This window comes from Pundamilia nyererei, unplaced genomic scaffold (genome assembly GCF_000239375.1).
Source record: "Pundamilia nyererei isolate P.nyererei 1_Seehausen unplaced genomic scaffold, PunNye1.0 scaffold00005, whole genome shotgun sequence".
NCBI lineage: Eukaryota > Metazoa > Chordata > Actinopteri > Cichliformes > Cichlidae > Pundamilia > Pundamilia nyererei.
The window spans coordinates 2,274,892-2,302,387 of record NW_005187406.1 but is presented as its reverse complement, the minus strand read 5'-3'; the positions used below and the strand labels follow the sequence as shown (position 1 = coordinate 2,302,387).

Below are 27,496 nucleotides of genomic sequence, written 5' to 3'. Positions count from 1 at the left end.
CAAACATGAAGCCTTGGGGTCCTGAATCGGCCCAGTGAAGACTGGACAGCTTTGAAAATGTTAAGGAGTGCAGTTTGTTAGTGTATTTTCCTAAATCTTTCCTAAACCCCCCCAAAGCCATTCATACCACGTCATTACTAATTACTAAGTAATTAACTAACAGATTAACACTTAAATGAAAGAAAGTTTTCTGTTTATATTCTTCCTGGTTTCACTGGTCACTTAAGATATGTGGCCCATGATGTAAAATGACTCATCTCTGATCTAAAATGTTTAAGTAGCATTTATAATGTCAGCGATGGAGTCTTAGACAACTTGTTTTTCCCATGATGGGCTACAAATGGTCAGTGCTCTATAAACAAGGATAGAAAATCCAGAGTGCTTAAATTGCACACTTATAACACAGAGAGCTTTTCCTCTCTCACACACACTCCTGCTGCTGCTTTGTCTGTTACTACAAGTCTGTATTATGCACGTAACCCTTGTCATATTTTAAATGATTCTCATAGTTTTACCCCCTAATGGAAGACGAGCTGCTCTGCTGACAATTTTATTTGTGTAGCACCAAATTACAATATCAGTAGCTTAAAGGCGCTTTGTATTTTAAGGTACAGACCCTACAATAATACAGAGAAAACACCAGCAATCAGAGGACCATCACCCATGAGCAAGCACTAGGCGAGTGGGAAGGAAAAACTCCCTTTTAACAGGAAAGCACCAGCAGAAACAGGCCTGAGGAGGCGCGGCCATCTTTCATGACAGTAGATTTATCTGTGGTTGTGATTGGTCAAATGCTTCTAGTGCCTTCTAGTGCATAGCAACACACACTGGAAACCCTGGGTTAACTTACTGAGTTGACGTCCAGCTTCCTCCGACCGCTTATCCTGATCACTGATGTTAGGCTAAGTAAATCCAGATATCCTGGTTATGCTGAATACTTAACAGGCCTCAGGTCCATTTCTCTCAGCTTTCATGCACACAAAAGTAAACCATCCCAAATAGGTTGACATACAATATTTATTTAGGTTCACAAAAATGATAAGTTAATTATCAGGTAGTCCACAAATATTGTGGGAATGGTCTCATACAGTCATACAAGGGGCAGGGGGGAACATACATGAGAAACCATTTAGGAACAGGCCCACCCAGAAACGCTCTGATATTACCAAATAAAGTATGAAGCATGGAGAAAGGATGAACTTAAAAATTGGTTTAGTCTACGAAAAAAAAAAGGAAGTTGGTTACTTTCTTTCATTATTATAGCCATTATTTTCCAAATGAGTTTTTTTAAGCCTTTAAAAACACAAGTCCCTCAGCTATTCAAAATATTTCTTCTTACTTATCTTTAATGAATGTAAAAAATAATCCGAAAAAAAAAAGAAAAAGGGGCAGACCCTGCATTTAAAATATTGCCGTATATCAGGGTCATCCCTGAAGTGTCCCCCTCAGCAGTATCAATGGACCGAAACTGGTCAAAACTAGAAACCTAAATATTGTAAAAACCCCTCCACAGTACAGTATCTGAGGGTATGTATATATATTTATATATACTGTATATCTCAAAGTAGTCTGTAGTGTCCCCATATTGCCCGTGGTGGGCTTCCTGACGCTGTCTCACACCCATTTCGTTTTCCTCCTCGCATCTAAGACCTTTGTCCAATTCTGCCTTTACAGCAAGACATCTATTGCATTTCAGTTACCTTTGGGAATCCCACCGTCACCTTTCCGTCCACCCCTCTCCCCGAAACATGTCTCGACCTCATGTATGTTTGCTACAAAAGATGTTACACATTATGAACACATCATGCAAAGTGGCAATTCGGTTTACAAAGATGGAGTAGTCATGTGTGTGTGTTTGTTTTAAATCTGTAGCCATTTTAGCTGCATTTGATTCAACCACCCTCCCCCAAAAAAGAAAAATCTACCTGAAATCCCACCCATTTCTGAAGCCACCTCTCCCTTTACCCATTAACAAAACATAACAATCAGCATTAGAAACGATATTAAACCATGATTTTTTTTTCCTTTTGTACTAACCAGAATCTCCAGGAAAAAAAGGGAAAAACCCCAAAACAAAACAAATGTATACAGTGGACAGTTGGGCGTCTGAGTCCAGGTCTTAAATCTGTGTCTGGAAAAGCCATTGTAGCGAGGATCAGTGAGCATAAACCAGAGCGGCTGCTGCCTTTAAGAAGAAAACCTTTTAAAAACATGTCCTGCGGCAGCGGTGGCAACAGTTGGTTTAAGAAGAATCCCTGATTGGCTGAAAGAAGTCAGGTGACCACCAGGTGAGGTAAGAGAAGTCCCACCTTCACGATGGGGATGATAGTATGGAGGTGTTTCCTCTAAAAGCCTAAAGTGTGTGTGTGTGTACATTTATGATTACAAACGGAACATCTGCTCACATGCGTCCACGCTCACACTCAAGTGCGTGATGGTTTCTGAGTCAATCTAAAAAAAAAAAAAAAAAAAAAAAACAACTGCATCGCACGTCCCGTCTCCTCATGCAGCAAAGACTGTTGCAGAAACACAAACACCAGTGGCTGAAAAACACCGGCAGAAAAGATAAAAAAAAGAAGAAGAAGAAACTAAATGAAAAACTGATGTTTGCTGCCTCGAATGTCCTTGAACTGCACATAGATTCCTTGGGCGTGACGATTTTTTTTTTTCCATTTCTCGTTTTTTAGTTCAATAATATTTCTTTTATCTATGCATTTACTTAGGAAAAACTAACAAAGATCTCAGTTGCTCTCTTATTACTATGTGTGCGTATCTTTTTTTATTCTTTTTTTCTGTATTGACGTTTGCATTGGTTTTCTCCTCTTCAAATTGTCCACGTTGAGTTTTTCTTGGTTTGCGTAGAATCTGTCTCTTTCAATATCATCAGTTTTTTTTGTTTTGTTTTGTTTTTTGGGAGGTGGGGGGAAATCCCAAACCCACTTCTAGCCATTTACCCCGCTCCCCCCCTTCCCACATTCATTTCCCGTTTCCCTCCCCTCTCCAACATGGGAGTGTGGGGGGGGCGGGCTCTTCAGTCCCATGCGGCCTTCATCTCTCTGCCTCCATTGCTACACTAGCCTTCTGCTCTGCGCCCGTATGCGGGTTCACTCCCGTCGGCCAGGCTGGGCAGGGCTGTGTGGGGGGCTGCCCCTGAGTCCAGAGTCCCTGTGGAGGCTGCGGCACATTAGGTACATTTGATGAGACCCCCCAGCCGCCAACCTGGTGGGGTGGAGGTGAGGTGGCCATGGCGGCGGCCATGGGGCTTCCGCCACTGCCGCTGTTGAAGCTCTCGGAGGCCTTCAGCCGGGAGAACATAGTCAACGCGTCAGGGAAGTTGGGGGGCGTCGCTGGTGTGTTGGCTGGGGTGCACATCTGAGGATGAAGAGGGAAAAAACACAACAATCAATGCAGGAGTCCAAAACAGGAGTACACACATCCTCACAGAGCTGTTGTGGTTTATTAATAAATGACATTTCAGGCAGAAACCAACTGGATGGGGGGTGGGGCAGCAAACGAATCTTATTTATAAGGGGTAACACGTCAGAAAAAAAAAAACAAAAAACAATCACACTGCACTGCAATACAATAACCTGTGAGACATCATGTTATTTGTGGAACTGACATTATCACTAAAAGGCTAAAGCAGGAATGATATATGTAGTCTCTGCACTGTGGTGTCAGTTTATATGTGAATTTTCACTGTTACTGAACTTTAATATCTCCATTTATTTCTTGTGCAGTCACTTATTTCCCAGCTCTCAGTTCCTCTGTATTTACTGCAAATCAGTAAACGTGGCATTCATTTGATAGGTGTCACACACAAAAAAAACCCCCCAGAAGTCATCAGTAAAGTCACATTGTGCCTTCAGGTTTTATGATTTTTCAAATTGGGTTCCAGTGCATCAGTAACTGAATTGCAGGAGAATTTCAACATTGCTTTATCACCCTGTCACACTGCAAAACTGTATAATAACTGTATAACGTATAACCAACTGCAAGCAAGGACAAACTGTCCTGGCATTAGTAGCAGACCTCAAAAGTTAATAAATCATTCAGTTAAACAGCAGATAATATATTATTGTAATACTGTTAGTTAACAGTTTTGATTATTTCAAGGCAACAGCCAGAGAAAGCACCACTCCAACCTCTCACGTGTAAATTTGTGCTTCTCTTCTTTGAAACACAACATCACTACTTTCTAATGTTCTACACTTAATGACTGAATATAGTAAAGAACAAAAACAACAAACAAACTGCAGTTTAGTCTGCTGAGAGAGTGACACAATTTGAGTTGTGACACTATAACTTGTGCTTTAGTATTAACACTACTTCCAGTGTTTCCACAAGTGTCTAATGATTTCTTCTACAAAACTCTGCCAAAGGAGGACCAGAGAGAGGCTTTCCCTTTCATATTATAACTGAACTCGTGTACCCAGTTCGCTGTACACCAGTGCAGCTGTGGTGCAGAAAAATGTAGCTGCACATGCCAGTTATAGTTTTAAAAAATAATAAAAAATAAGCCCTATTCCATAAATGTACATAAGAAGTGGCCTTTAACAGCACTTAAAGGCAGTTATTCCTCTAAGAGAGGCAGACTGTTTTACATAACTGAAAGGGAATTTAGGGGGAATCCCAGCCACCCGCTGCTTCCTGCCGAGGGTCCTAATGATAACATAACGGCCTGCTGTTTAGGTCCACTTCCTGTTTCATCTCTAGAAGGGCCTCCAATTTGATTTAGCAGACCAAATAAACTTGGTTAGGTTGCTGATCTTGCTTTGTGGACGCATACAAAAAAAAGCATACAAGTGCACATGATGTTCTCATTTTGAACTCTGTGTGTTTATTACTTCATGATTCACAGTTCAAAATTATCGTTATTCATCTTATACCAGGCCCCAGTGCAGGCCTTTCAGTTCTTCCGCTGTCTGAAAAGAACAATCTCCATTTCCCTTTATGGCAACTTGCTTCTGATAGGTTGCCCCTCACAAACTACAGGTTTAAACCAGGGGTCCCCGATCCCAGTCCACGAGGGCCGGTGTCCCTGCAGGTTTTAGATGTGTCCTTGAATGGATAAATTACCTTCTCAACATGTCTTGAAGTTCTCCAGAGGCCTGGTAATGAACTACTCATATGATTCAGGTGTGTTGACCCAGGTGAGATCTAAAACCAGCAGGGACACCGGCCCTCGTGGACTGGGATTGGGGACCCCCGGTTTAAACAGTAGATTAGAGGCGTTCCTGTGATCAGACTGTGTGCCTGAGAAGACCATCTTCTCTATCTGATGTCACACCGACTCAACAGGTGGGAAAAAAGTCAGAGCTTAGAGCAGACCTGAGCTTTTGGCTCACAGTAATCAGCATGCATATAACTAGGAGACAGGGTCTTTTTTAGTTATTGTTAATGTCTTAAAAGCTTTACTTAAATACCCCACTTGAACCTGTAAAAGCATTTAGAGGTGCTAATAAAAACTGTTTGCTACAATATACCTTTATATAAAAGACACACAGTCTACCTGACTTTATTATACTCCTGAGCTCTGACCCTCCTCTGTGTCAGCACTGTTATTGTTTTAGTGACACAAGAGCTGTTTCAGTGGCCACCCAGTGTGTGCGCACACTCACACACACTACACCCATGTGCCAACCAGCTTGCAGTTACCAGGCCATGTAAACAACATGTTTGGCAGATCAAAAATAGAAAGCCTTTATCATCCTCGCTAACGCAGCTTCTCGCGTACTGCTTCATGACCTGCTTCCTACTCACTGTCCCAGCCTCAGTTTATGACCGGAAAAACAACAACCTACTGCTCCTCGGGAGAAGCAGAGGTGGAGCCCTGTTTAGGCAGGAGCGTTGCCACCTAAAAATAAGAGCCAGGGCTGGGAGGGCAGGGCGAGCATCTGCTTGACTAAATAACCCTAAATCATCGTGCCTGAACAATGGAAGAAAACAGCTTGGCAACACAGAGGAGCGGCGTTATATAACACCAGATTTATTTAAGTATGACTGAGCTGGGATGGGCATCTCGAGGAAAATTACTGTTTGATATATGCTAGGAACTGACCACTCTTCAAATTAACCAGCTTTATAAAAACATCTTTCGTTCCCTTTTTCATTCTTCATGGTGTTACTGGAACTTTGAATACAAACTTCCAGTTTTCCCATAATCATCCTCCAAGCCTTTCCCCCCCCCCGTAACACTTACAAACAACATATCCAACATTTTTGGCTCTTTCATATTTAACTGGAAGTTGTTTTAGAAGTTTCCCAGAATGTAGAGTCACAGGCTCCATGAATCAGCTATGAGGAATAACAGCTGCAGTGACACATGGATATCAGACAAAACAAAAATGCTAACAAGACAAAGGTGGGGAAAAAAATGTTTTCCTTGCTGATGACCAGAACTCAGGGCAGCTTGTGGTATCTAATCAGCCCTGAGCTCCACCACCCAGGATGTGCAGACTGTGACACATAGTCTTGGCACACAAACAGCCATCATAGGGAAAAGTAAAAGAAAACAGTGACAGGAACACCATTATTCCCCTTGGGACTGTAATCAAACCACCTTGCCCCCTAAAAGTGCTGTGGCTTGCAGGTTAGTCCTGCGAACGTGCAGGTTCCAGGCCGGGACGGGCCAACCTGAGCATGAGGTTCTCTGAGAGGCAAACCGCTATGAAAGGTGAGTGCGTCCACTGTGCCGACAGGAAACGCTGGCTCATGTCTCCGAGGCCGCTTCCTGCAGTAAAAAGACACCCTGGAATGCTGAAGTGACCTCTGTGATCCTTCCTGTGCTACCGGGATTTCTTAAGCCTCACGGTGAGCGTGTGAACTCAGGTAAAAAATAATGCCTCCTTTTCCTTCTTCTCAGGAGTGAAAAATGAGGATTAAAATGCTGACACGTGACCTTTGTGCTTGTCTGCTGAGACCATTGCAACTGACTCACTCATCCATAAACACACACATAAGCAGGTACAAATATACACCTGCAGTTAGCAATGCGACAATACATTTCACCAGCTATAAACAGAAAGCCTCAAACATCGCGCGTCGTCCTTGCAGGAGACCTTGGACATAGACGATATCGACCCACAGGCATGGGGATCTGCTTCAAAATCACAGCAGCTGTCTTCTCTGCCAGGATGTCTCAGTTTGGATCTGATGGATTATTAAACACCTTCACACTTACAAAAGCTTCAGCAGCGCCCAGACCTGTCAGTGTCACTACTGCTACAGTGGAACACACAATCACCCATCTATATACACACACAGAAGTCTTCCATACCAAATTTGGGATATACCATATGATATTAGCACAGCTAGGCTTTGTTTTGTCTCCAGACAACAAGTGGTATGCTTTATGTGTAGAGCATTAGAGTGGGGAGAAAAAAGAAAACATCAGACCTGCCACCTGCAGAGGTAAACTCTCACACATCCTACAGAGATTAAAGGCATGGCTCGGGTGAAGCGTACTGAGGCAACAGATTAATGTGTGTTTTCTCTTCATGTGTATTAAGTAGCAGATTAACTCAAGGACAGACTAACACTGCAAGACCTGCTGAGACCGGAGTCTTTAGGCCAGGGTTCAAATCCAGCTGGTCCTTGAACAAGCAACGGGCGCACACAGTAAGCATATGCTAAGTTAAAAATGCAACAAAAGGTGAATAAATGTAACTAAAAAAAATCCATACACCTCTGATTTCCATGAATATGGTTATAAACTAATCTATACAACCTTTTAGGCCTTTTGACCTGTGGCTCATATGACATACATCTGCAGAGATCCCATTAAATGCAATTTTTTCCTTCTCACTGTTGCCAAATGCAATGGAGTCATCTGATTGTTGGATTTTCTCTGTGTTATTGTAGTGTCTTAACTTACAAACTTAAATACCTTGTGATAGGTGATTGTTGTTGCGGTTTGGCAGTATATAAACAAAACTAAACTGAATCAAATAACTGTTTTTCTCTTGTTAGAGAGACAAAAAAACTAAACTAAAAAACAACCCCTATCTATGGATGAATGAAATCTCTTGGTAAGTTCCACAACAGCAAAGGTGGCAGATAATAAGGTAATGGTAAATAAAATATTATAATTTTATAATTATAATTTTATGCATTTCTTTGCATTTCTTGGTGATTATTAAAATGAAAATTAATTAAGATGAGATGCAAGTATAACTGCACAGGTTAACACAGTCACCTGATATTAAAAAGGAAAAAAAAAATCCCTGGTTTGAAACTGTGACGAAACACAACCCAGCGTAATCCCAATGCTGGTTCCAAGCCCGGATAAACAGGAGCGTTCCATCATAAAGGGCATCCAGTGCCAAATCAAATGTGTGGATCAGTTCTTGCGCTAACCCCTTGGAAAATAAGGGAGCGGCCGAAAGTGTCTTTTCTTTGTGAAGGAGCTGCTTGCACATGTGCAAACATCTTGCACAGTTGCTCTTGTGCTTTTCAGGCAACAGTCATTGTACAACAATTTAACATTTAAGTGAGACCGCACAGGGGGTACGTGTTGTCATACACATGTTGACATAAAATGTGTCTGCATGGGAGGTTTGCAGTTGTGTCATGCGCATTTAAGTAAAGTAGGATGGGAATCATGCGAGTATTCGAATGGCTCAGTTAGGGATAGTAATACTTGTTAGATATCTAAGAATATGAGATACTTAACTTAGTTCTATGAGGTAAACTTGCTAAGATAAGTGAAACTACTTGAATGGGTTAAGAAGCTAGGGGGGAAAAAATCAGTAACCCAAAATAAAAAGAGTAAAATACTAGCTTATATTCCTGCAAGTCGAATCTGTTCAGACAGCCAATGTTTCGAAACAGAAGCACATGTTACTGCTGCATTAAAGCGACAACCTTCAAGACAGCAGACTGTGTGTATAAGTGAAAGTAGCAGCATAAGAAGTGCTACAGCACAGAGGTCTGGCTATTGGTAGCAGATATACAGATGGAGAGACGGGGAGGAATAACAGACAGCGAGAAGCAGTTTGTGTTCAAAACAGAGCCAACAGAAAGAGGTTGCCATGGGGACGGTTGTTATGAGGAAGCAGTACAGATCTCCCGTTGATGGGACGGGACTGAGGCAGACTCTGTGGTCACAGCAGCCCGGCCTCGTCCACTCTCGCTCTCTTCAAGACCGTTTGAGGAGAAACGTATGGCTTACTGGCAGCGACCGCTCGAAAGACGCCTGGGCTGAGCCTGCGCTGGAGCTACGTAAACCTCCTCATTTTGTGCATGTGTGTGTCCACAAACACAGATGAGCTGAAGTTATTTCCAGTCTAACCAAAGACATTCCTCAGAAATATCAAGTGTGTGCGTGTGTCTGAGTGCCATGCAGGCAGGCTGAAAGCTAGGACATGCTTATCCTCTTTCAAAGCTGTGCTCAAGGTCTGGTTACATTTTGCAAGTGGCGACCCTTACCGACCACCTCCATGTAACATTAACCTTTTACACTTACACACATACACACATGCACAGCCCCTTTTCAGCCTCTCTGGATTTTTCCACCCAGCCGACTGATTTTAAGCCAAATTCTGCAACGGATGAAACGTCATCCGTTTGTTTCCATTAATCTAACTGAGGCAAACAAACACTCCTTTGATGAGACAATGTCTCATATTCATGTACAGCAAATAATACTCGTCTATTTCCTTCAAACATGAACATACACGTACAGAGACATCTAAACATGGAAGAAACCAAATTAAAGCCTGCGTAAACACACCGCCCGACAGCAACACATGACATGTAATCCTAGTTTCTTTTTCTCCATGGTTTTCCACTGAAGTGAATATTAGTGCAAGTCTATGACATATCCGTTTTCTCTCACCTCTTTTTCTCTCACTTCCTTCTTCCCGTCTCCCTTCTGTCTACGACCTGTTGGATACACTTCACGCATTCTATGTCAGCTCTTGCAGCAAACTCAGCTGTGAGATCTGAGAGACACACGAATAGTGAGAGCTGACGTGCAAATCCTCTCTGCTCAAATCCTCTTTGCCGTATATATGTGAACGCACAGTTCTAACCTAAAAACAAATTACTTCTGAGTGCATCACGTCCAAAAATGAATTTTTAAAATCAGCTTTTTGTTTCAGATAACTTCTTACATTTTTAGATAATTAGGATTTATGAATGTATCTGTTGCACATTAATATTTACAGCAAGTGTTCAGTTTCATAGTCAAAAAATGTTATATCACGTCAAGTCTGAGGGCTATTTTGAAAGCTGACAACAGTATCTTAATGAGGGCAGTGAAGTGGATTGATTCCTATGGCACAGCCTAAACTGTACCCCCTGAAAGGGTGAGAAGCTCAGACAGTTGGAGTTAGCTTGAAGTGGAGTCACTGCTCCTTTGTAGCATGAAAAGAAGTCAAATTAAGTGATTCAGACATCTACTTGTAATGGCTCCTGGGAGTGGGAGGGGGCACTAGGCTAGACTGGAGACTCGATCTCCAGCGCGTCTCTTTTTGCAAGCCACACTGAGCTGAAAGGCGGTGTGGCGCTGGTTCACGTGTGGCTGCACCAAGGAAAACAGCACAAGGACTTCCATCTCCAGCTACAGTCTAAGATGGTGGAGTTCATCTGCATGCTGAGAAACTCAATGGAGAGACAGCTGACTCCACTAAAGTGTAATTTAGCTGTCACCAAGTTTTTTGGCTTAAACTTGCAGAGGAGCACCTTAAACTGTATTGCTTGTCAATTCATTTAATAATGCACACATGCATGTCTGCATACTGTACTGTAATAGCAGCTAATCCTTAGGAAACACAGAGTCAAAATATATCTACAAACATTGAGACAAAGGTATGCTAAATTTAACTTCCTTTACAAATGATCCCAAACACTTGTGTAGGATTCCTTGGATCATTTTGGCATTCCTTTCCTTACGACAGGCTATTCCTGCATGCTCCTATCAGACTCATGTTTAGGAGCATCTTATTCAGGGTCCATGGGTTTGGCTGTTTGTCTTCAAACAATGCCATTATAAAAAAAGGTGCTTAGCCTTAATTCAACTGTTTCACAGCTTCCAGTTACAGATCTTAAATGTGCTCTTCTGGATCTGCAGAAAAGAAAACAGCAGGATGTGCATGAGTGCTCTAAGGCGCTGGATGTGTGGGAAGATGTGCGATTCCCAGCAACACCAGGTCAGGACTAGTCTTAGGTTTATTTACATTACACAAGTTTGGAGAAGTGTGTATGCTTTGTGAAACATTCGCTTTAATTGTATTGTGTTTGTTTGGACTTGTAAGGGAAAAAATGCCGCTTTAAACTACACAGATCTGTGTCCGTTCGTGAGGAACACTGCAGCACTGTGAGAGACCGCGCACACTACTGCAAAAGAGGATGGATATTAATCTCTGACATGAAGTATTTATAACTTGAAAGCCAAGAACAACAACATGACATGAAATGCCTCCTTAATTTATTAAACTGCTGGCAGAGTGTGGAGACTGGGAGCTGGAATTAGTGTTGACTATAGCATGCTTTTAAAACACGGGGTAACCTCAACATGACGACAGTTTAACAAAAGTATGCCCAATTTAAAACAAAAAACAACAACAGCAAAAATTAAAAAATAAAATAAAATCACTGTTTTTAAGTTCATTTAATTACTGATGTTCGACACCAGATTTACTTGTAATTTGACATTGCAAACCATAAACACAAACAGATGGATCAACATAAATCTTGAAGAGAAATTATAGAGAGGAAGAAATGGCTAAAAGGCTAATGGCAGCAGGAGGAGCTCTGGCAAGACAAAGCTGAAACAAAATGGAAAGGAGGGCAGACAGAAAAAAGCAGAAAACGCTGAATAGCCCATTGCTGCATTAAGAGTACATGATTCTGCCTGCCTGCCTTTTAAATGTTTAAACAGGGAGTGTTCTTATGTGTGAGCCATTACTGTTTTTTGTTTTGAAGCTGCAGCTCAGTAGTTAGGTCCCAGTGCCGTTATTATGAAGAAGAAAAATGAATAAACGGGCATTTCATTTTAAAATCAGCTTCTTCTGGTTCTGATGCTAAATCAGTAAATATAAAATAGCTGCTTTGTTCATGTTTGTAGAAATGCTAATGAGGATTTTATGTTAATTGAAAAGCCGTGTGATTAAAACTGCTATTTAACAAACATGCAGGCTGCCTGTTTAAACAGAGGATGTGACCATTTAGACACAATAGTCTTTATGAAACCAAGGATAGCACAAAAACTGTTTGCTTGTCACACCTGACACATTTATAATACTCCTACAAATGCTTCTCAAAGTTCAGGTATCGCTTGCACCTAGTGGAGAAACTCCAAACAACTGGATTTCCATTCATCCGTTTGCTAACTCAAAGAAACTGTAGATTCTTTTAGTATTCGAGGTCTGACATCCTATCGACACTATCGCAGTAAACTAAACCAGGCGAGGCAGCTTCTCTCTGTTTTTATCATCCCAGCGCACAGCTTACCAACAATGAGGTGACAGTTGGGGTTTCTGGGAGTGGCTGGACGTCAGATCTGGCCGTTTTTTTTTTGCTGAACTAAATAAAGGAAGCAAAACAGGTGCCGCTGAACGTTTCAAGTGACCATCGCCTCCCCTCAGTTTCTAGCAGCTGAGTCCCGCTGACTCTTTGAACATGTGCATGTGAGCTAATACTGTACACACACTCGCACAGAGCTCTGTCTGGAATGTGCTCCAGAGAAATTCCGTTGATCATTAGCTCGGATGTTCTGTTTTGGTGTGCATGTGTTATGACGCTGTTAAATAAGGAAGGAGAATGAGAAAGAGAAACAAAGAAGTGAGAAGCAATGAAAGTCAGATAACAGCAACAGAAATACAAATACGGGAGAACTGGGAGTGTGACCAGCTGCACACACTGTGCCCCTTACAACAGGCTAACAATAGGTGTTCAGTGGAACTCATATCTAGAAAAAGGAGTTTGGCAAGGAAACAATTAGGCCAAAGGTCATCGTGACAGAGAACCAATCACAGGTGCACTCGGATTCAGCCTGCCTAAAAGACACCCTTCTTAAAGCTGTGCATACTCAGATACATCACAATTAGCTTTTGTTTTACGTCAAAAACACACATGTCAGATCTTTGTTATCAGTATTGATGCAAACCAATAACGCCAACTACAAGTGTAAAAAAGACATTATCAGTATGCTGAAGTTAAAAGCCTTTGTACATATTAAGACACAAAAAAAATGCTCAATGTTCAAATGTTCAAAGTGTTGGCTCCATACAAAACACAAAGTGTATCTTCCATCCAAAATTCCTGTTCACAATACTACCAAAAAAAATAATGCATTAAATTATTGCAAATCAAGTATCATCAAAATTTGTTAACTTTTCAATTAAATCCAAGACTGCTAGCTAGCAAAAGAGATCAGAGACTGGTGATGAGTTCAAGGTCAGGAATGCAAGTCGGGAAAGCAGGAAAGGGATGGATATGGCCCGGAAAGAACCCCGCTGGAATAGCAGGACTAAGTACCAGCGATACATGGCTGAGAATCAGCTGACCGCAGCCTGATTGCAGTGCTGCAGCCACCTGAGCAAAACAGGGCAGACACAATGTGGCAACACTGCCTTCATTCAACACACAAGGGTGCTATGTGCTGCTTGTGTTTTCTGAGCCATATGCCTAACTTGTGTGTGTGTGTGTGTGTGTGTGTGTGTGTGTGTGTGTGTGTGTGTGTGTGTGTACCCTGTGACTCTTAGAAACAGTGAAACCCAATCTAACTCGACCGCTCATAAACACATCTGGTCCTCACAACCATCCCACATGGATTCCCATTCCCTGAGTCCCTTGAGCCAAAGTTCCTGTGTCTTTGGGTGTGTGTAGCTGCATGCATGTCTTTCTGTGTGTGCTTGTGGGTCTGTGTGTGTGGTAAGGGTTCTGGGAAGTTGTTCTCCTGGAAACATGCAGGGCAACATGCTGGAGCATGCAGAGCACAGGCCAAGCCTCTTCTGATGTGGTTAGGTGCTTGGCATGGCTATGTGAGACACACGCACACACACGCACACACACACACACACGCGCACACACACACACATGCATGCACATGCGTTAACAACATTAGCAGATCTAGACACGATTAACTCTGCAATCTGAGACACTGATGCATGCACACCCATGGGATTACATAGCATGAACACATGACATCACAAAACGCTGTGAGAAAACAAACTGGATTTAAAATTAATGCACTTCTGTAAGTAATGTCTGTAACAGGACAGAGGACACTCTGTTTTGATTGTGACGGAGACACAAAGCAGCTTTGTGTTAACTCTGTTATTGTATCTTCCACCCAAATACCTGGCATTGCCATGCCATTTCCTCATTTCAGCCCATTTCTACTTTAGTGAGTAAATTATTTTGGCATTAAAGAGACAGTCCAAGCATCCTTGATTAACTTTGGTTAGCCTTTCCTGATGAGCGGATACAGGTTGAGATACTGAGAGGGAGAGAAATGGGAGCAGACAGTCGTCCATGTTGTCACACAGTGATTTATGGAGGTAATTATACCTCTGCTCTTCTGCATGAGCACACCGCACACTTCTCAGGAATTAGCTCTTACATGGATGAGGAAAAGTTGGGATTTCGAAAAAAAATCTTGTTTTTAAAGCCACACCCGGACACCGAAAACCCACTGTTTGTAGTTACAAAAAAAAAAACAACCCCCCCCCACCTCAAACACACAATCACACACAGAACCCTCCTCTTTTCTCCTGCTGAGTGTTCATATTGCTGGGAAACAGCCTTTAAACAACCTCACACCTACTTTTATCACTGCCCAGCAGTGCTCTAGACTGTTTTTCTACATCACTGCACGCAGCCAGTCTGCGCTGAACGTTGCCCTTCATAAAATCGGTTCCATCCACCTCACGCGTGATGCTTGCAACAAAAGGCAACAATAAAAATGTGATCATTCAAACTATATAGCACATTGTTTTGGACTGCATCGTGTTGCCAGTATGTAAGCCAGGATGAGTTGGTCTTAGGAGCAGAATCATTCAAAGGCCTTTAAAATCATGTTTTGAAGGTTACTTTGTTTGTATTTAACCATTACACTCAGAAACAAGAGACAAGGCTCGATCCACAGGACATGAACAGGGGACAGTCACAAAGGACGTGACTTTAGATGTGTTCAAAAGAGAAAAGGGAGGGTGAAATATTTCCTGAGGACCTTTTTTCTTTTTTCTTTTTTTTAAATCCTGACCTACTAAGCCAACATGGTTTTTAACACCACAGCCCTGACTTCATTCAATAGGACCTCAGTAGACTTCCTTTAACAGCAGTGAGTGACAAAAAACATACTCATTTAAACCAGGCTCTGTGGCTTAGTTAGTTTGCGCTGGGCTTAGTCACATGATGGGGGTCACATGTGGAAGTCATCCTGTTGGGCTACTTCCTCATCTGTGGTCACATGAGTATTCATTCACTTTATTGTGGCTGTATGTGTGTTTGTGCATGCCCTACATTGAGAAATATTAATCATGGAAAACAGTGATACTAGTGTGAACACACAGCATCAGTGTTTGCCCTACAAAGACACACAAAGAACCACATGGAGACGGGGAGTTACACCGTCTAGACAACATTAATCAGAAAACATGATGACTGAATTGATGATGAGGTTTTCGCAGACTTGCTCGTGTACATTTTTCCCATGAAATCATTTGTTTTGTTTTTTTTTTCAAACAAATGACTAATCATTTTCTGTTAATTACAGTCATGAGACAAGACAATGAAAAGGGTGAGGATTTACTGACCGCTGATGTGGCAGATTTTTAACAGGACAAACGATACAGTAAATGAGAAATAGCTCAAAATTTTAAACCTTCAATTAATTTTTATAAAATCCCTGGAAAAATAAGCTCAGAACGGCTCTTAAATACATATAAAACGGGCAGAGGTGCTACAGAATTTGCATAATATTTGATATGAGGAATTAGCATCAAAACAGCCCGCAGCAACAGACGTACAACCCAGAAAACACACGTTCCAAGTGTGAATGAAACGAAGCGATATGTTGTTGTAGGGCTGCTGAAAAGAGGATGGTTATAAAACAGGAAATACAGAATCATTTCTAGAACTGTTGTGTGTTGGATCTGTAAAAAAGCCAACATAGTGAGCCGTGCACACTGAGCACCAGGAGCAGTTGCTACGGTCAATGTGAAAGGGTCCATTTTGGGTTAGTGCAAGCATTGCATCCTGCAGGAATGTAATGTGGTTGCAGTGTTTGTATGTACAGTGTGTGTGCGCTTGGAGGAGAAATCTGGGAGTAGACTGGGAGGAGGTTACACAAAACAGAGCAGATTAGGCTGTGATTAGGCCATGTGAAGTAGGTGCAAGCTTTGATGACTTCATTCAAAAACACAAAAATGAATGGACAATCTGGTGCAGATAGCATCCACATGTGGTTGTGTACTCTGTGAGTCATGCAGCAACGTATGTAGAAACAAACGGGAGGTAAATGCATGTCTGTGCAGAAATTGCAGCTCTTTAACATGATACACCAACACCCAGGCCCTCCTGTGAGTCAGTAAAAGAAAATTATAATGACAACAGCTCCAGCATTCACAGCATTACATAAGATTGTACTGGTGAGTGGACCCAGTAACCCCACTATTTGATATGGGCTATAACCCTCTGACAGAACGCACAAATGATTCATTACCAAAGCGCAGATAAACAAAAATCAGGCTCAAGCTAGCTTATAAATCCTTATCGGCCAGCACTTTGTTTAGAGATAAAACGCATGTTCTTAAACAACAGCACTTTTGAACTTGAGGTGATTTCAATTTAAGGACGCCAAATTTAGATAGGAACATGATTCACCAAACCTTACTCTGGCTCACACATTGTCTTTGGGACTTTAACCCCCCTCAAAAAACAAACAAACAACCCCCAAACAAAAACCCACAATGGCACAAATCAGTTCACCGAATGGCATCTGTAAACTAACTGATCTATGTGGCGTCCTAGTGTTGCTCCGCTGCCAACAAACCCATGCCTGTGCGTGGGTTAAAGGCTTCAGTTTGTATTGCGACACAAAAAAAACGACCGTATTTAAAACACAAATCTGGCTGAAGAGAGACAGCATGGCAGAGAGAGTGTGTGCTGGAGTTAGGAGTGAGAGCAAAGTGGATTAGGTGTGTATACCAACGAACGCTGTGGCACGATAAGCTGCAGCAAGGTTGGACACGCTGCCCTGCTGTAGTACTGTTGTGACTCACACAAAAACACCCACACTTGTGCATGCACAAAATACAAATCTGTGTATGAAAAAAGTGTGCGAGCGCAAATAGATATGCAAAAGGAAAAAAAGAGGAACGTGAACCTGTGATTATGCAAGATCACATCCATAACAACAACACAATAGACACACAGGTGAGCCGCATTCTGACTTTCCTCATCCGGTCTCTGCAGCATGCTCAGCTCCCGTTTGGCACACAGCACAGGGCAGCTCTTGGCAAAGTGTTTACTCGCAAATTAAAGTGAGACATTTCATGAGCTAAATGGAAGCCTGAGACGCTCTTATTGAGTGATCAGATGATAAAGGAGGCCTGTCGTGCTCTCTTACGAAAATGCTGATTTACTTAAAAACAAAAAGAAGAAAAAAGACTGCGATCAGTGTGAACACGTACCACCCAAAAGCACAGAAATGCACACGAGCGCACACTAAAACACAATGCAATAAAAAAAAATATCAAATCCTCTTTTTTTCTTTTATCCCTCCTCCATATACCTGAGGCTAAAACGATCAGCAGTTTAATGACTTTGAGAGAATGCGAAAACATAATGGCGGACAATTTTGTCCAAAATAAATAACATAAAAACAATACTCTCACGTTTACGTCAGGCTCTTCCAGCTGCCATGCACTGCAGCTGAAAACAAAGGCATGTGTGCTGCCAAAGTGCACTGCTGCAAAGAGCCCAAATACTGCTCATGTTTCATAATATTCAACCCCTGTGTGTGTGTGCGTGCGTCTGTGTATACAGAGTCTCCTACAGCACAAACGCCTTCCTGTTAACTGTGCTCTGATTCGTCTCCCCCGTAACGTGCACTGTGTTGGAGGGGGGGAGCAGCTACAACGCAATGAGACAAAAACGGGTGAATTACTGATGGCAAATGCAGCAGCAGCACGAGGGTCTATTTGAGAGAGGCAGCTGTCTTCCTGGAAAGAGGTTTTTTTTTCCTCTTCTCACTTACTCAGAGGACAGAGGCCCTTCCTTCCGTTATGCAGCCCAGCTAATACAATGAAAAATGAGGTGTTTTTTTAATCCAACATTCTTCCTCCTTTGTGTACACACACAATCTCTCTTCCTCTCTCTCTTCTGCTTTGTGTGTGTAGCTGCTGCATGCCTGCTAGTGTGTTTATTTCTGGAAGCTCACAACATGGCCGACATGTGCTTTGTTATTGTTAGTACAACATCATATCTCTAGGCCTATAAGGGTTGTTCCCCTGCCCCCATCCCACCCAAAACAAGCAGAGCAGGTAGCCTTAAAGAGACACCAGCCTAAACAACATTCTGTGTCTAAAGAGAAGAAGGAAGGGTATGTATTTAGAAGAACTAGATTGTCATCAACCCCCTCCTCCTCTTCATCCTCCTCACACTCACCATTTGATGATGATGGCCATATGGAATATTTGTTTCTTGAAAAAAGGCACTGAGGGCAGTCTAAAACGAAACACAGAAAACAAATGACATTTTTTAACTGGCAGCCAGAAGCAAGAAACACAGCTACCGGGCAATTTCTGCTGTAATGCGCGTTTTTATGACACAATACAACGAGCGTGTTGTGAAGAGAAAAAAGAAAAGTACAGCTTGATCTAAGGCCGACTGAGCGCAGACTATAATGTACCAAAGTAGTCCTTTGTAGGCTAGTCGATACAACACGGCGGTCATCTTTATTGCGTAATAGTACTCTAGCCTCGCCTGTTCACTGCTGTCATGTATCGGATTATAGTATTTAATCTAGAGTGAGGTCTAATTGGATAGCTGTACTGCGTTACTGTGTACTCTCAACGGATTTACTTCAGCTAAAGCACAGATAGCTCTACTTTAAATACAGCCAAAGTTATAGCATGAAAGTAGCCACATTAAAAAAGAGGGAGGGGGTAACACTAGCGCTTTGTTTAGTTTTAAAAAAGCTTAAAAGACATAAAAAATAAAAAAATAAATATGGGTAAGGGTATGCAGACACGCTTAAATGAAAGCTAGCAGTGGGTGAGACGTAAACATTAGCCGTGTGGCTGCTAACGTTAAGCCGCTCGAGCTTTATTTTCTTTTCTGGCTCCCCCCCACACTCCTTTACCTCGAACTGCCAATGTGCCGCTTGCAAAAGCTGCTTCGCTTGGTCTGCCGCACAACCCGCCGTCAGGACGAACTGGTTAATCATGACTTGATGTTTGAGTTCATCCATTTTCGACGAAGCCCGTGTCCTACTCGCGGCGGCTGGCTCTGAAGCAGACTTTCGACCGTTTTTTCCTCTTTCTTCACTCGAGTTGTATTCCGTTCCCTCTGCCTCAGTCGTCCACCATTACAGCCGGTTGAGCAAACACAAATATTTACTGTAGGAGCGGTAGTGGAAGGAACCAGACTTGATTGACAAAAGCACGCAGCCAATCACGTGAGAGCACCGCCGGTGGGACTTGTATGCCGCAAGGGAAGGGTCTCGTTTCGGCGTGTGTTTATTCGGCTGCTTCCGGTTAATTTTGACACCTACGCGCACATTAAACGAAAACAGTTCACATTTGTAAAAAGGTTTGAAAACACGGCACACCTACAGTGTCAAATTCGCCGCGAACGGGGGTTAACCTCACACCGCAGGAATCTCAGAAAGGGTTTGTTTTGGACTACAAATCCCGTGAGCACGCGCTTTGTTTGTAAAGCTCCAGAAGGCGAGGCTTTTGTGAATGACGGCCGCTCTCGTCCAATTCCCAGGCTCGCTGTGTCGCTACCTCGCCAAATATGGTAAACAAATCCACCATCGCCAATTACATCGCTCCGAGTTAAATTCGGGACAGTCGACAGCCGTGGGTGAATAGCGTCGTGTCTGCTCTGGGCAGTTTCTCACAAAACTACCTCTCACTTTTGTGTGTTTGTGTGTGTGTGTGTCATATCAGTGCCGCAGCGTATCAGTGCGGACTGCGGCGGTACTACAGCCTTTCGCATCCTCATTTCTCCTTTGTTGAAATAACAGTCTCTGTTTACATTGATGGGTTGCAGGGCAAATTCCCCTTTTTTCCCTTTCACTTGCCCAAGGACTTGCCAACAGGTTAGTTAATCGGTAGCATTTCATTATTTTTAGTAAACAGGACACTGTGTTTTGTTTTGTTTTTTAAATCCACATGTAGTTATTCAGTAGATATCCGTTACCACAATAATGAGGGTATAATTTCAAATCTCTAAACAAATGAAATTAATATGAAATAATGGGAGAACGCAGTCGAGTCCTGGTTTCTGTGACAATGAATAAACAATAGATTATTAGGGTAGTTACACTGGGCCAATTAAACGACTGGAAACACTCCCGTCTGGTTTGCGCTCAGCATTTAAGTCAAAGGCAATAAATGAGCAACTACGTGGGCGGATTAGAGTGTGCAAAGGCAGCATACTTCTAAAACATCAGATTTAGTGCAGACTGTGTGTAAAACAAGCTTTCGGATATCACACACGGCGCTTGGAATTGTGGGTAAGTGTAAACTGTAAGGGCAGCACGGTGCCTCACAGTAAGAAGGTCCTGAGCTCAATTCCACCATCAAGCCGGGGTCTTTCTGTGTGGAGTTTGCATGTTCTCTCCCCAGCTTCCTCTCACAGTCCAAAGAATTGGAAACTCTAAATTGCCCAAAGAGAGTGAATGTGAGTACATATGGTTGTCTGTGTATATGTGTTAGCCCTGCTGCGACAGACTGGCGACCTGTCCACGGTGTACCCTGCCTCTCGCACTAAGACAGCTGGCATAGGCTCCAGCGCCCCCCACGGACCTGAAAAACGATAAGCGGAAGCGAATGGATGGATGTAAACTGTAAACATTTGTTTGTAGCAGCTGTGGCTGTTTGATGGAGCAAAGAGTGGAAACAGAGACACCTGCTGGTCAAAGGAAGTTTTAAAAAAAGAAACTGAAGTTAAAGTACAGCTACAGTACTGAGATCCTTTGTTATCATTTCTAAATATTTTTATCCTTAGATTGTTTGTGTGATTCACACATGAAAATGATCCTTATTTATATTATGCTGGGCAGTGCAGTGATGCAGCACTTCTGTCTGTCCACTGTCTGAAACTGGAAGTTTTAGCATGGCATAGATTAAATGGGTAGAAAACTGACTATTACTGACTATTTAAAGCTTAAGCCATTAATATGAGCTTCCATCAGTGTATATGTAGACTTATGTTCCATACTACTACAGGACATAAGAAGATGGACAACAGGTCCTTTTTAAGGATACAGGAAGACCTGCAGTGTTAAAAACAAAATGTTGGTAATGTTAGGTTGTTGAGTCAAAGTGGGGGACTTCAGTTCAGGGAATTACTGAACTCAGCACACATCTCAGCCCTTGAGATGTGTGCTTTGGTTCTGCTGAGGGACAGTGGGAATCCTGGCAACAATAAGGACAGCTGTACAAACATTTCCCTGTCTCACCAGCAAGCCCTTTGTCAAGATCCTAAATAAACCTGAAACATTATAGAAATCAGGCTTCCTTGAAGAGATGTGACACCTACAAGCTTTGTAGAGCCTGAAGGGCTTGCTGGTGCTAGCTCTTGTCGGCCTCTGGACTCCAAATGTTCAAGCTTCACGCAGATGTGTTGCTAAAGTAAGTCAGAGGAGGAGGAGGAAGAGATTTAGCTAGCTCTGCATACTGTTGAAAATATTCCCAGGATTTAAGGAAAATCATTAATGCATGCAGGCCACAGCAGTGGTAAAATTGCCTCTGTTGACCATTAATCATGCAATATGCCATTAATGATGTAACATGCAAGGTTTAATTACAGTTTTTTTCCCCTCACATTCCCAGGTACTTGCATCCAATGTTTCAAGAGAAAGATACGTTGCCAACCCTGTCCCAGTCTTTCACACATTTTGCAAAACAGTTTTGCATGATACTCCGTGAGCCTGTGACAATAAAAAAGGGGAAGAAAAGTGTACCCCAACAGAAAGTGATCAGTGCTTTCTTTCTTCCATTCATTCTACCTGTATTTGGTTTGTAGGTGCAATGCAGAATTGGTCCACGGGGAGGCAGTGCTTCCTCATGATTCAAATATGCTCTTCTGCATACAGTTGAAAAACATTGGTCTCTAATGTTTTTTAACCTGCGCAGAATGTGACTACAGCACACACACACACACACACACACACACACACACACACATATTTTAAAATATTCACAGTGTGTGTGAAAGCTCTATGCACCTTACTCTAAACATATGCATGCATAAAATGATACAGTAATCAATGAATATCACTTTAGGCTTTACAGATCTAGGTTTATACTGCCACTTGATTAAAGTATTAAAATATTTTGTGCATATTTTGCAGAACCTTTTAGAAATAATTTTAAACTCCCTGGAGGGCAAAACAAAACCTGCAGAAAAACAACCATCCATTCATTTTTTCTGTCTGATGAGAGTCCAGTGAATACTCTGAACCTGTGGTGATGCATCGCTGAGCAGAACACCAGAAAACAAACAGTGGCAGTTGACAGATACACATATCAATAGTATCGATATTAACACGGTATTGGATCGATACTAGCATGATACCTTGTTTCTATCCACTAAATTCAGTATGCAGCCCACTGAACTGCGTTAAATAAAATATTTTTTTCTTTTTCTTGGGGGAAGGTTTGAAAAAGTATACCTCAAACATGCACTATGAGAAATGTCTGATCCTTTTTATGCTGTAATATCTATTTGATTTATAGTCCACATCACAATTAAACAACAGAAGCTGACCTAAACTGCTTCTATATTTACATTTTAGATATCCAAAAAACCTAGTTTCAAAATACACGAAGAGCTAAAAGGTGTGTTTTGTTGTATTAACAAATTATTGTGGAATTAAAACTTACAGTCATTTAATGGTGCTTAAAATGTGCTCAGAATTTGAAAAACTGATTATGATTCATCTGGCAAGTCATGCAGCACCGCTCTCCCGTAGGTAAGCTGCCATCGGTTAGAAGTATCGGTATCTGTATTGCAATATTTGCTCTGTATTTACTCGACATGTTGATCGATATCAACATTTCCAGTAACACACATCTGGTTAAAGCCAGATTAAACAGTGTCCTTTTCAAACTTGACAGCACCACAGTATCAGCTGTAATTTAAAAAGCTACGTGAAGCGTGAGCTTATCAGTTAACTGCTGCTTTCTTTGCAGGTGCAAACTGCGCGCGGGACCTGTGGCGCGCCTCTTTCAGCGCCGGCGGGGATGCTGTGTGTGAGGCGCGCGCAGGAGGTGGAGGTGGGGGGTGTCACAGTTTTAGCCTGCTTCCTAGAATAAAGACAAACAGGAAACCACTAAACTGACCTTATTGCACCGCAGCCTGCGTGCACCAACCCCACTCGTGTTCTGACAGTCATTGCTGGGGACGTCTTTAGAGGGAGAGAGAGAGACCTGAAGTAAAGGCGAGAAGCCATGATATACAGCCAACCAATCAGAAATCTCTCCCCGAGACCGCATTTAAAGGGATAGTGAGCAGTCCCTGGAGATTTTACGGAGACTTATTTCACAACCGCTACACCTCCTCACGTCTTTGACCTCCCTCCACTCCAGTAGTGCCGAGCGGTCGAATCGGTAGCATGGATCTGTCCTAAGTGCCGCCTCTCTTCTGTATGTTTTGTTTTTTTGCCTCCATGTGAGCTTGCCTCAGCTGCTGGATGCTCTTCGCCCCCACCCTCCCCGCCGCACTTGTTGCGCAGAGAGTGGATGCGCCGCTGAGTCCTTGGAGAGGAGAGGCAGGGACTCACTGCAACAGGTGCACACACGGAGCATCTCCTCCAGCGAGGCTACATCGCAGGTAGGTCAAACGGGCATCTTTAGCACATTTATTGATCGCATTCTGAGTGTTATGCTCGCAAATATCTAATTGCTGATTATCCATTCGACACCTTTACGCGAGGCACGGTTTGATCCGTTTATCTGACCGTGTTTGCGCTCTTTTCCTTTACTTTTCCTCTCGCCTTGAGACAGCGCTGAACTTTAAATGCCAGTTTTAAGGAGCCTCTGACAGTCTTCAGCCTCTGCCGCGTGTACAAAGCCAGGATGCCGGTGTTGACGAGCCCCGACATCGCCAACAAGTTTAAGGAGAGATGGCTGGCGGCTTACCCGGAAGATCACGTCTCTGGGTCTGAGTCTGCCCCCCTTGACGACAGCCTCACCAGCCTCCACTGGCTCCAGAATTTCTCCATCCTCAGCGCAGACCCGGAGCGTCCCAGCGGCGCGGGACTCGAGTGTCCGTCCTCGCAGCAGCACCTCTTCATCAAACGCCTCGCCTTCCCGGGCACCGACTCTCCTTCCAGCCCCCCAGCCGGGGACACCGCCGCAACCGGGATGCCTCTGTACCTCGGGAGCCCCGTCACCTCTGGCAGCGACTCCACCGCGGCGGCTCCGCGGTTTCCCTGCGGCGCGCACCCCACGCCCGCCTACCCGCAGATCCCGATTCAGCCGAGCCCGCCGGTGGAGATCGACTACAAAACCAACCCCAAAGTCAAGCCGCCCTATTCCTACGCCTCTCTCATCTGCATGGCCATGCAGGCCAGCAAGCAGCCCAAAGTGACTCTGTCCACCATTTATAACTGGATCACGGAGAATTTCTGCTACTACAGACACGCGGAGCCCAGCTGGCAGGTAACAGAGACCGGATAACTCTTCTTCTATTATTTATGAATCTGCTAAATGGTGGAGTGAGGGAGAGAAGGGCCAGCAATTTGACTTCAGTGTCACCACCATACACGGCATATTCAGGCCACAGGAGATCAGACGAGGCCTTTGTTTTATCAGTGTGTGTGGGGGGAACTTAAATTATAATAATTGAAAACCTCAGACCCCCCTTCTCTGTCTCTTTGCAGGATTAGTGTCTCATTTCTGCCTTTGATGAGTTCCATGACAAGTGTTTTTAATCCATCTGAAATTTCCATCCTCCTAGACAGTGCTCTTCGCAGGGTTTTTGTCTGAAGGGAACGGTGATGGGGTGGAGAAAGCACTCCAATCTGTGTGTGTGTGTGCGTGCGTGTTAATGAGGGCTCCTGAGAGAGATAGCAGCTAAGCACAGCTGATCATGTTTGAAATGCACAGAGCTGCCTGTTACTAGAAAGCCTCATTAGGTACATTTGCTTCCCCATACAAACAACAACAATGCCCACCCCCGCCGCCCCACCTCCCCAACACCCACCTGCCCATCTCCCTCTCAAAGTGGCATGTTCAGTTTTTTTTGCATGACTGACTTAAATTTGCTCAAAGCCGGTGGGGTCCACGCTAAATCACGTTGTGTTCCTGTGTGTGTGTTACAGAACTCGATTCGTCACAACCTGTCCCTCAACAAGTGTTTCAAGAAGGTCCCCAGACAGAAGGACGAGCCAGGAAAGGGAGGCTTCTGGCAGATTGATCCTCAGTATGCTGACATGTTTGTCAATGGCATCTTCAAGCGCAGGAGGATGTCTGCCAACCACTACAGCAGTGGCAGCGGAACCAACAGCGGTGCCCACAGGCAGAGCAAACTAGTTCAGAGTTACCACGCCAGCCAAAACGGCTGCCCCTACCAGGGCGCGGGAGGCAAACGGAAGCACCTGCCCTCAAAAAACAGCAACAGTAAGGTTATGAGGGCCACGGAGTCCCCTCTGCTAGCCACAGAGGCCAATAAGGCAGACGTCCTGAGAGGGGACTTTGACCTGTCCTCCGTGTTTGACGACGTCCTCGGCGGTAGCTGCAGCACCTTCGAAGATCTGGACATCAACACGGCGCTGAGCTCCCTGGGCTGCGAGATGGAGCTCGCTGGGCCGGGCAGGCAGGGGAGATGGTGTGGAGGAGTGGACGTTATGGGTCAGAGCCAGCACATGAACCTTCATCACCAATCCTATGGCTACATGGACCTAAGCGCTGCTTCCATGGAGTGTACGGTCAGCATGGGAGAGCTCCACGTGCCTCACGCACATCCGCAGCCACAGCAGCAGCAGCTGGACCCAGATCGCTTGCTCCAGAGCCACCACCAACACCACCACCACCATCAGCTGCAGCTGCAGCATTTCGACGAGCCCTCCATCCTCTTCCCGGAGCAGCCAGAGGAAGCGATGCTGCAAACATGGGAGGAGATAAAAGAGGAGGCACAGGCTATTCCGCTGACTCTGGATCAGGGCTTCAGCCTGTGCGAGGGCTTCTTCACAGAGATGCAGCCATGGGAACGAGTGGAGAGCTACCTGTGACCTTTGACCCTAACCACACTGACTTCTATTTGATATTTTGGTGTTTTTTGTTTTGTTTTTTTTTACATTCAATGACCTCTCTGATTGCTGGTCCATGTGGTCTGTATTATCTTTAAGGATAAAAGTTAGAGCTACAGCCCCATTTTACAATCATATCCCACCCCTCAGTTCTACTGCAGTGCACTCTGCATTTTTAATTTGTCACTTTTTCTTCCCTTAAAAAGACTTTAAAGCTTGTTGGATGATTATTGATCATTACCTGGCATAGACTTCCATTGTCTTCCCTGTCAGTTTACAGGGAGCAGCGTGCAGCACGACGCAGCACTGATACTCAAACAATAAGAGAACTGACAAAAAGAACAGAAAGACTTTTACGTACCAAATTCAATTTTCAGATGTACTCATATCACAGCGTAGAAGGAATAGAAGGAGGAAGGATGATGAAGAAGAGACAAATGCTCACCCTTTAAATTGGATTTGGTGGAGGTTGAATACAAGGATGAGCGTTGAACCCGGCTGGACTGCAGCTTCTCGTCCCTCTGAGCTTATTGAGAAAGCACTGTCACTACAGGACTGACATACTGGATTCTATTGTGCTACATTAGCATTAACTCTTTTTTTAACTAACATGCAGTGAAATCAGCCATTCATCTCAATTGTTCATGTTGTGTGATAATGTAGGATGAAGGAGCAAAAATGGAGACAGAAGGAAAAAAAAATATCGTTGTAAGAGATTAGAACTCATTCATTTAAGATGCTGTTATATAGTCAATTTAATATATATATATCTATATATACATATAGATATATAAGTATATAGCATGAAGCTAGGCAAGATCATTTGCCATTTGTCTACAGTTATGTATTGCAATGCTAAAACCGGAGCAGTTGGTGGGTCATGAAATGGGACATTATGCACTTTGATAGGCAGCAGTTCTTAGGAAAGAAAGACAGCTTATGTTCAAGATGTTTAGTTTAATTTTTTACGGTATTAAAGTCATACTTTCGAACATTTACTGACCACATGATTAAAACAATGCACATGTGTTGCAAATGAACTCGACACTGCAATAATTC

The 27,496-nt window shown here is 43.3% G+C and overlaps 2 protein-coding genes across 2 annotated transcripts; one reads left to right on the top strand and one right to left on the bottom strand.

Moving 5' to 3' along the window:
* Positions 1 to 999: 999 nt before the first annotated feature.
* ubald1a (UBA-like domain containing 1a) lies at positions 1,000 to 19,716 on the bottom strand. The gene is made up of 3 exons (XM_005721751.1): positions 19,316 to 19,716; positions 18,619 to 18,678; positions 1,000 to 3,372 (listed from the first exon to the last, which is right to left on the bottom strand). Exons 1-3 carry the CDS (start codon positions 19,421 to 19,423, stop codon positions 3,049 to 3,051), a joined length of 492 nt encoding a protein of 163 aa, XP_005721808.1. The 5' UTR covers positions 19,424 to 19,716; the 3' UTR covers positions 1,000 to 3,048.
* Positions 19,717 to 23,726: 4,010 nt separating this feature from the next.
* foxj1b (forkhead box J1b) lies at positions 23,727 to 27,169 on the top strand. Its single transcript, XM_005721750.1, has 3 exons — positions 23,727 to 24,018; positions 24,192 to 24,848; positions 25,511 to 27,169. The coding sequence occupies exons 2-3, from the start codon at positions 24,264 to 24,266 to the stop codon at positions 26,417 to 26,419; spliced, it is 1,494 nt and encodes a 497-aa protein (XP_005721807.1). The 5' UTR covers positions 23,727 to 24,018; positions 24,192 to 24,263; the 3' UTR covers positions 26,420 to 27,169.
* Positions 27,170 to 27,496: the final 327 nt, after the last annotated feature.

Excerpts from the sequence above, each read along its gene's own strand:
- ubald1a (XM_005721751.1), bottom strand. The coding sequence starts at position 19,423 with ATGGATGAACTCAAACATCAAGTCATGATTAACCAGTTCGTCCTGACG. Across the intron at positions 18,679-19,315 it reads CGGCACATTGGCAGTTCGAG|ACTGCCCTCAGTGCCTTTTT; the intron begins GTAAAGGAGTGT and ends GTTTCGTTTTAG. Across the intron at positions 3,373-18,618 it reads ATGGCCATCATCATCAAATG|ATGTGCACCCCAGCCAACAC; the intron begins GTGAGTGTGAGG and ends CTTCATCCTCAG.
- foxj1b (XM_005721750.1), top strand. The coding sequence starts at position 24,264 with ATGCCGGTGTTGACGAGCCCCGACATCGCCAACAAGTTTAAGGAGAGA. Across the intron at positions 24,849-25,510 it reads ACGCGGAGCCCAGCTGGCAG|AACTCGATTCGTCACAACCT; the intron begins GTAACAGAGACC and ends TGTGTGTTACAG.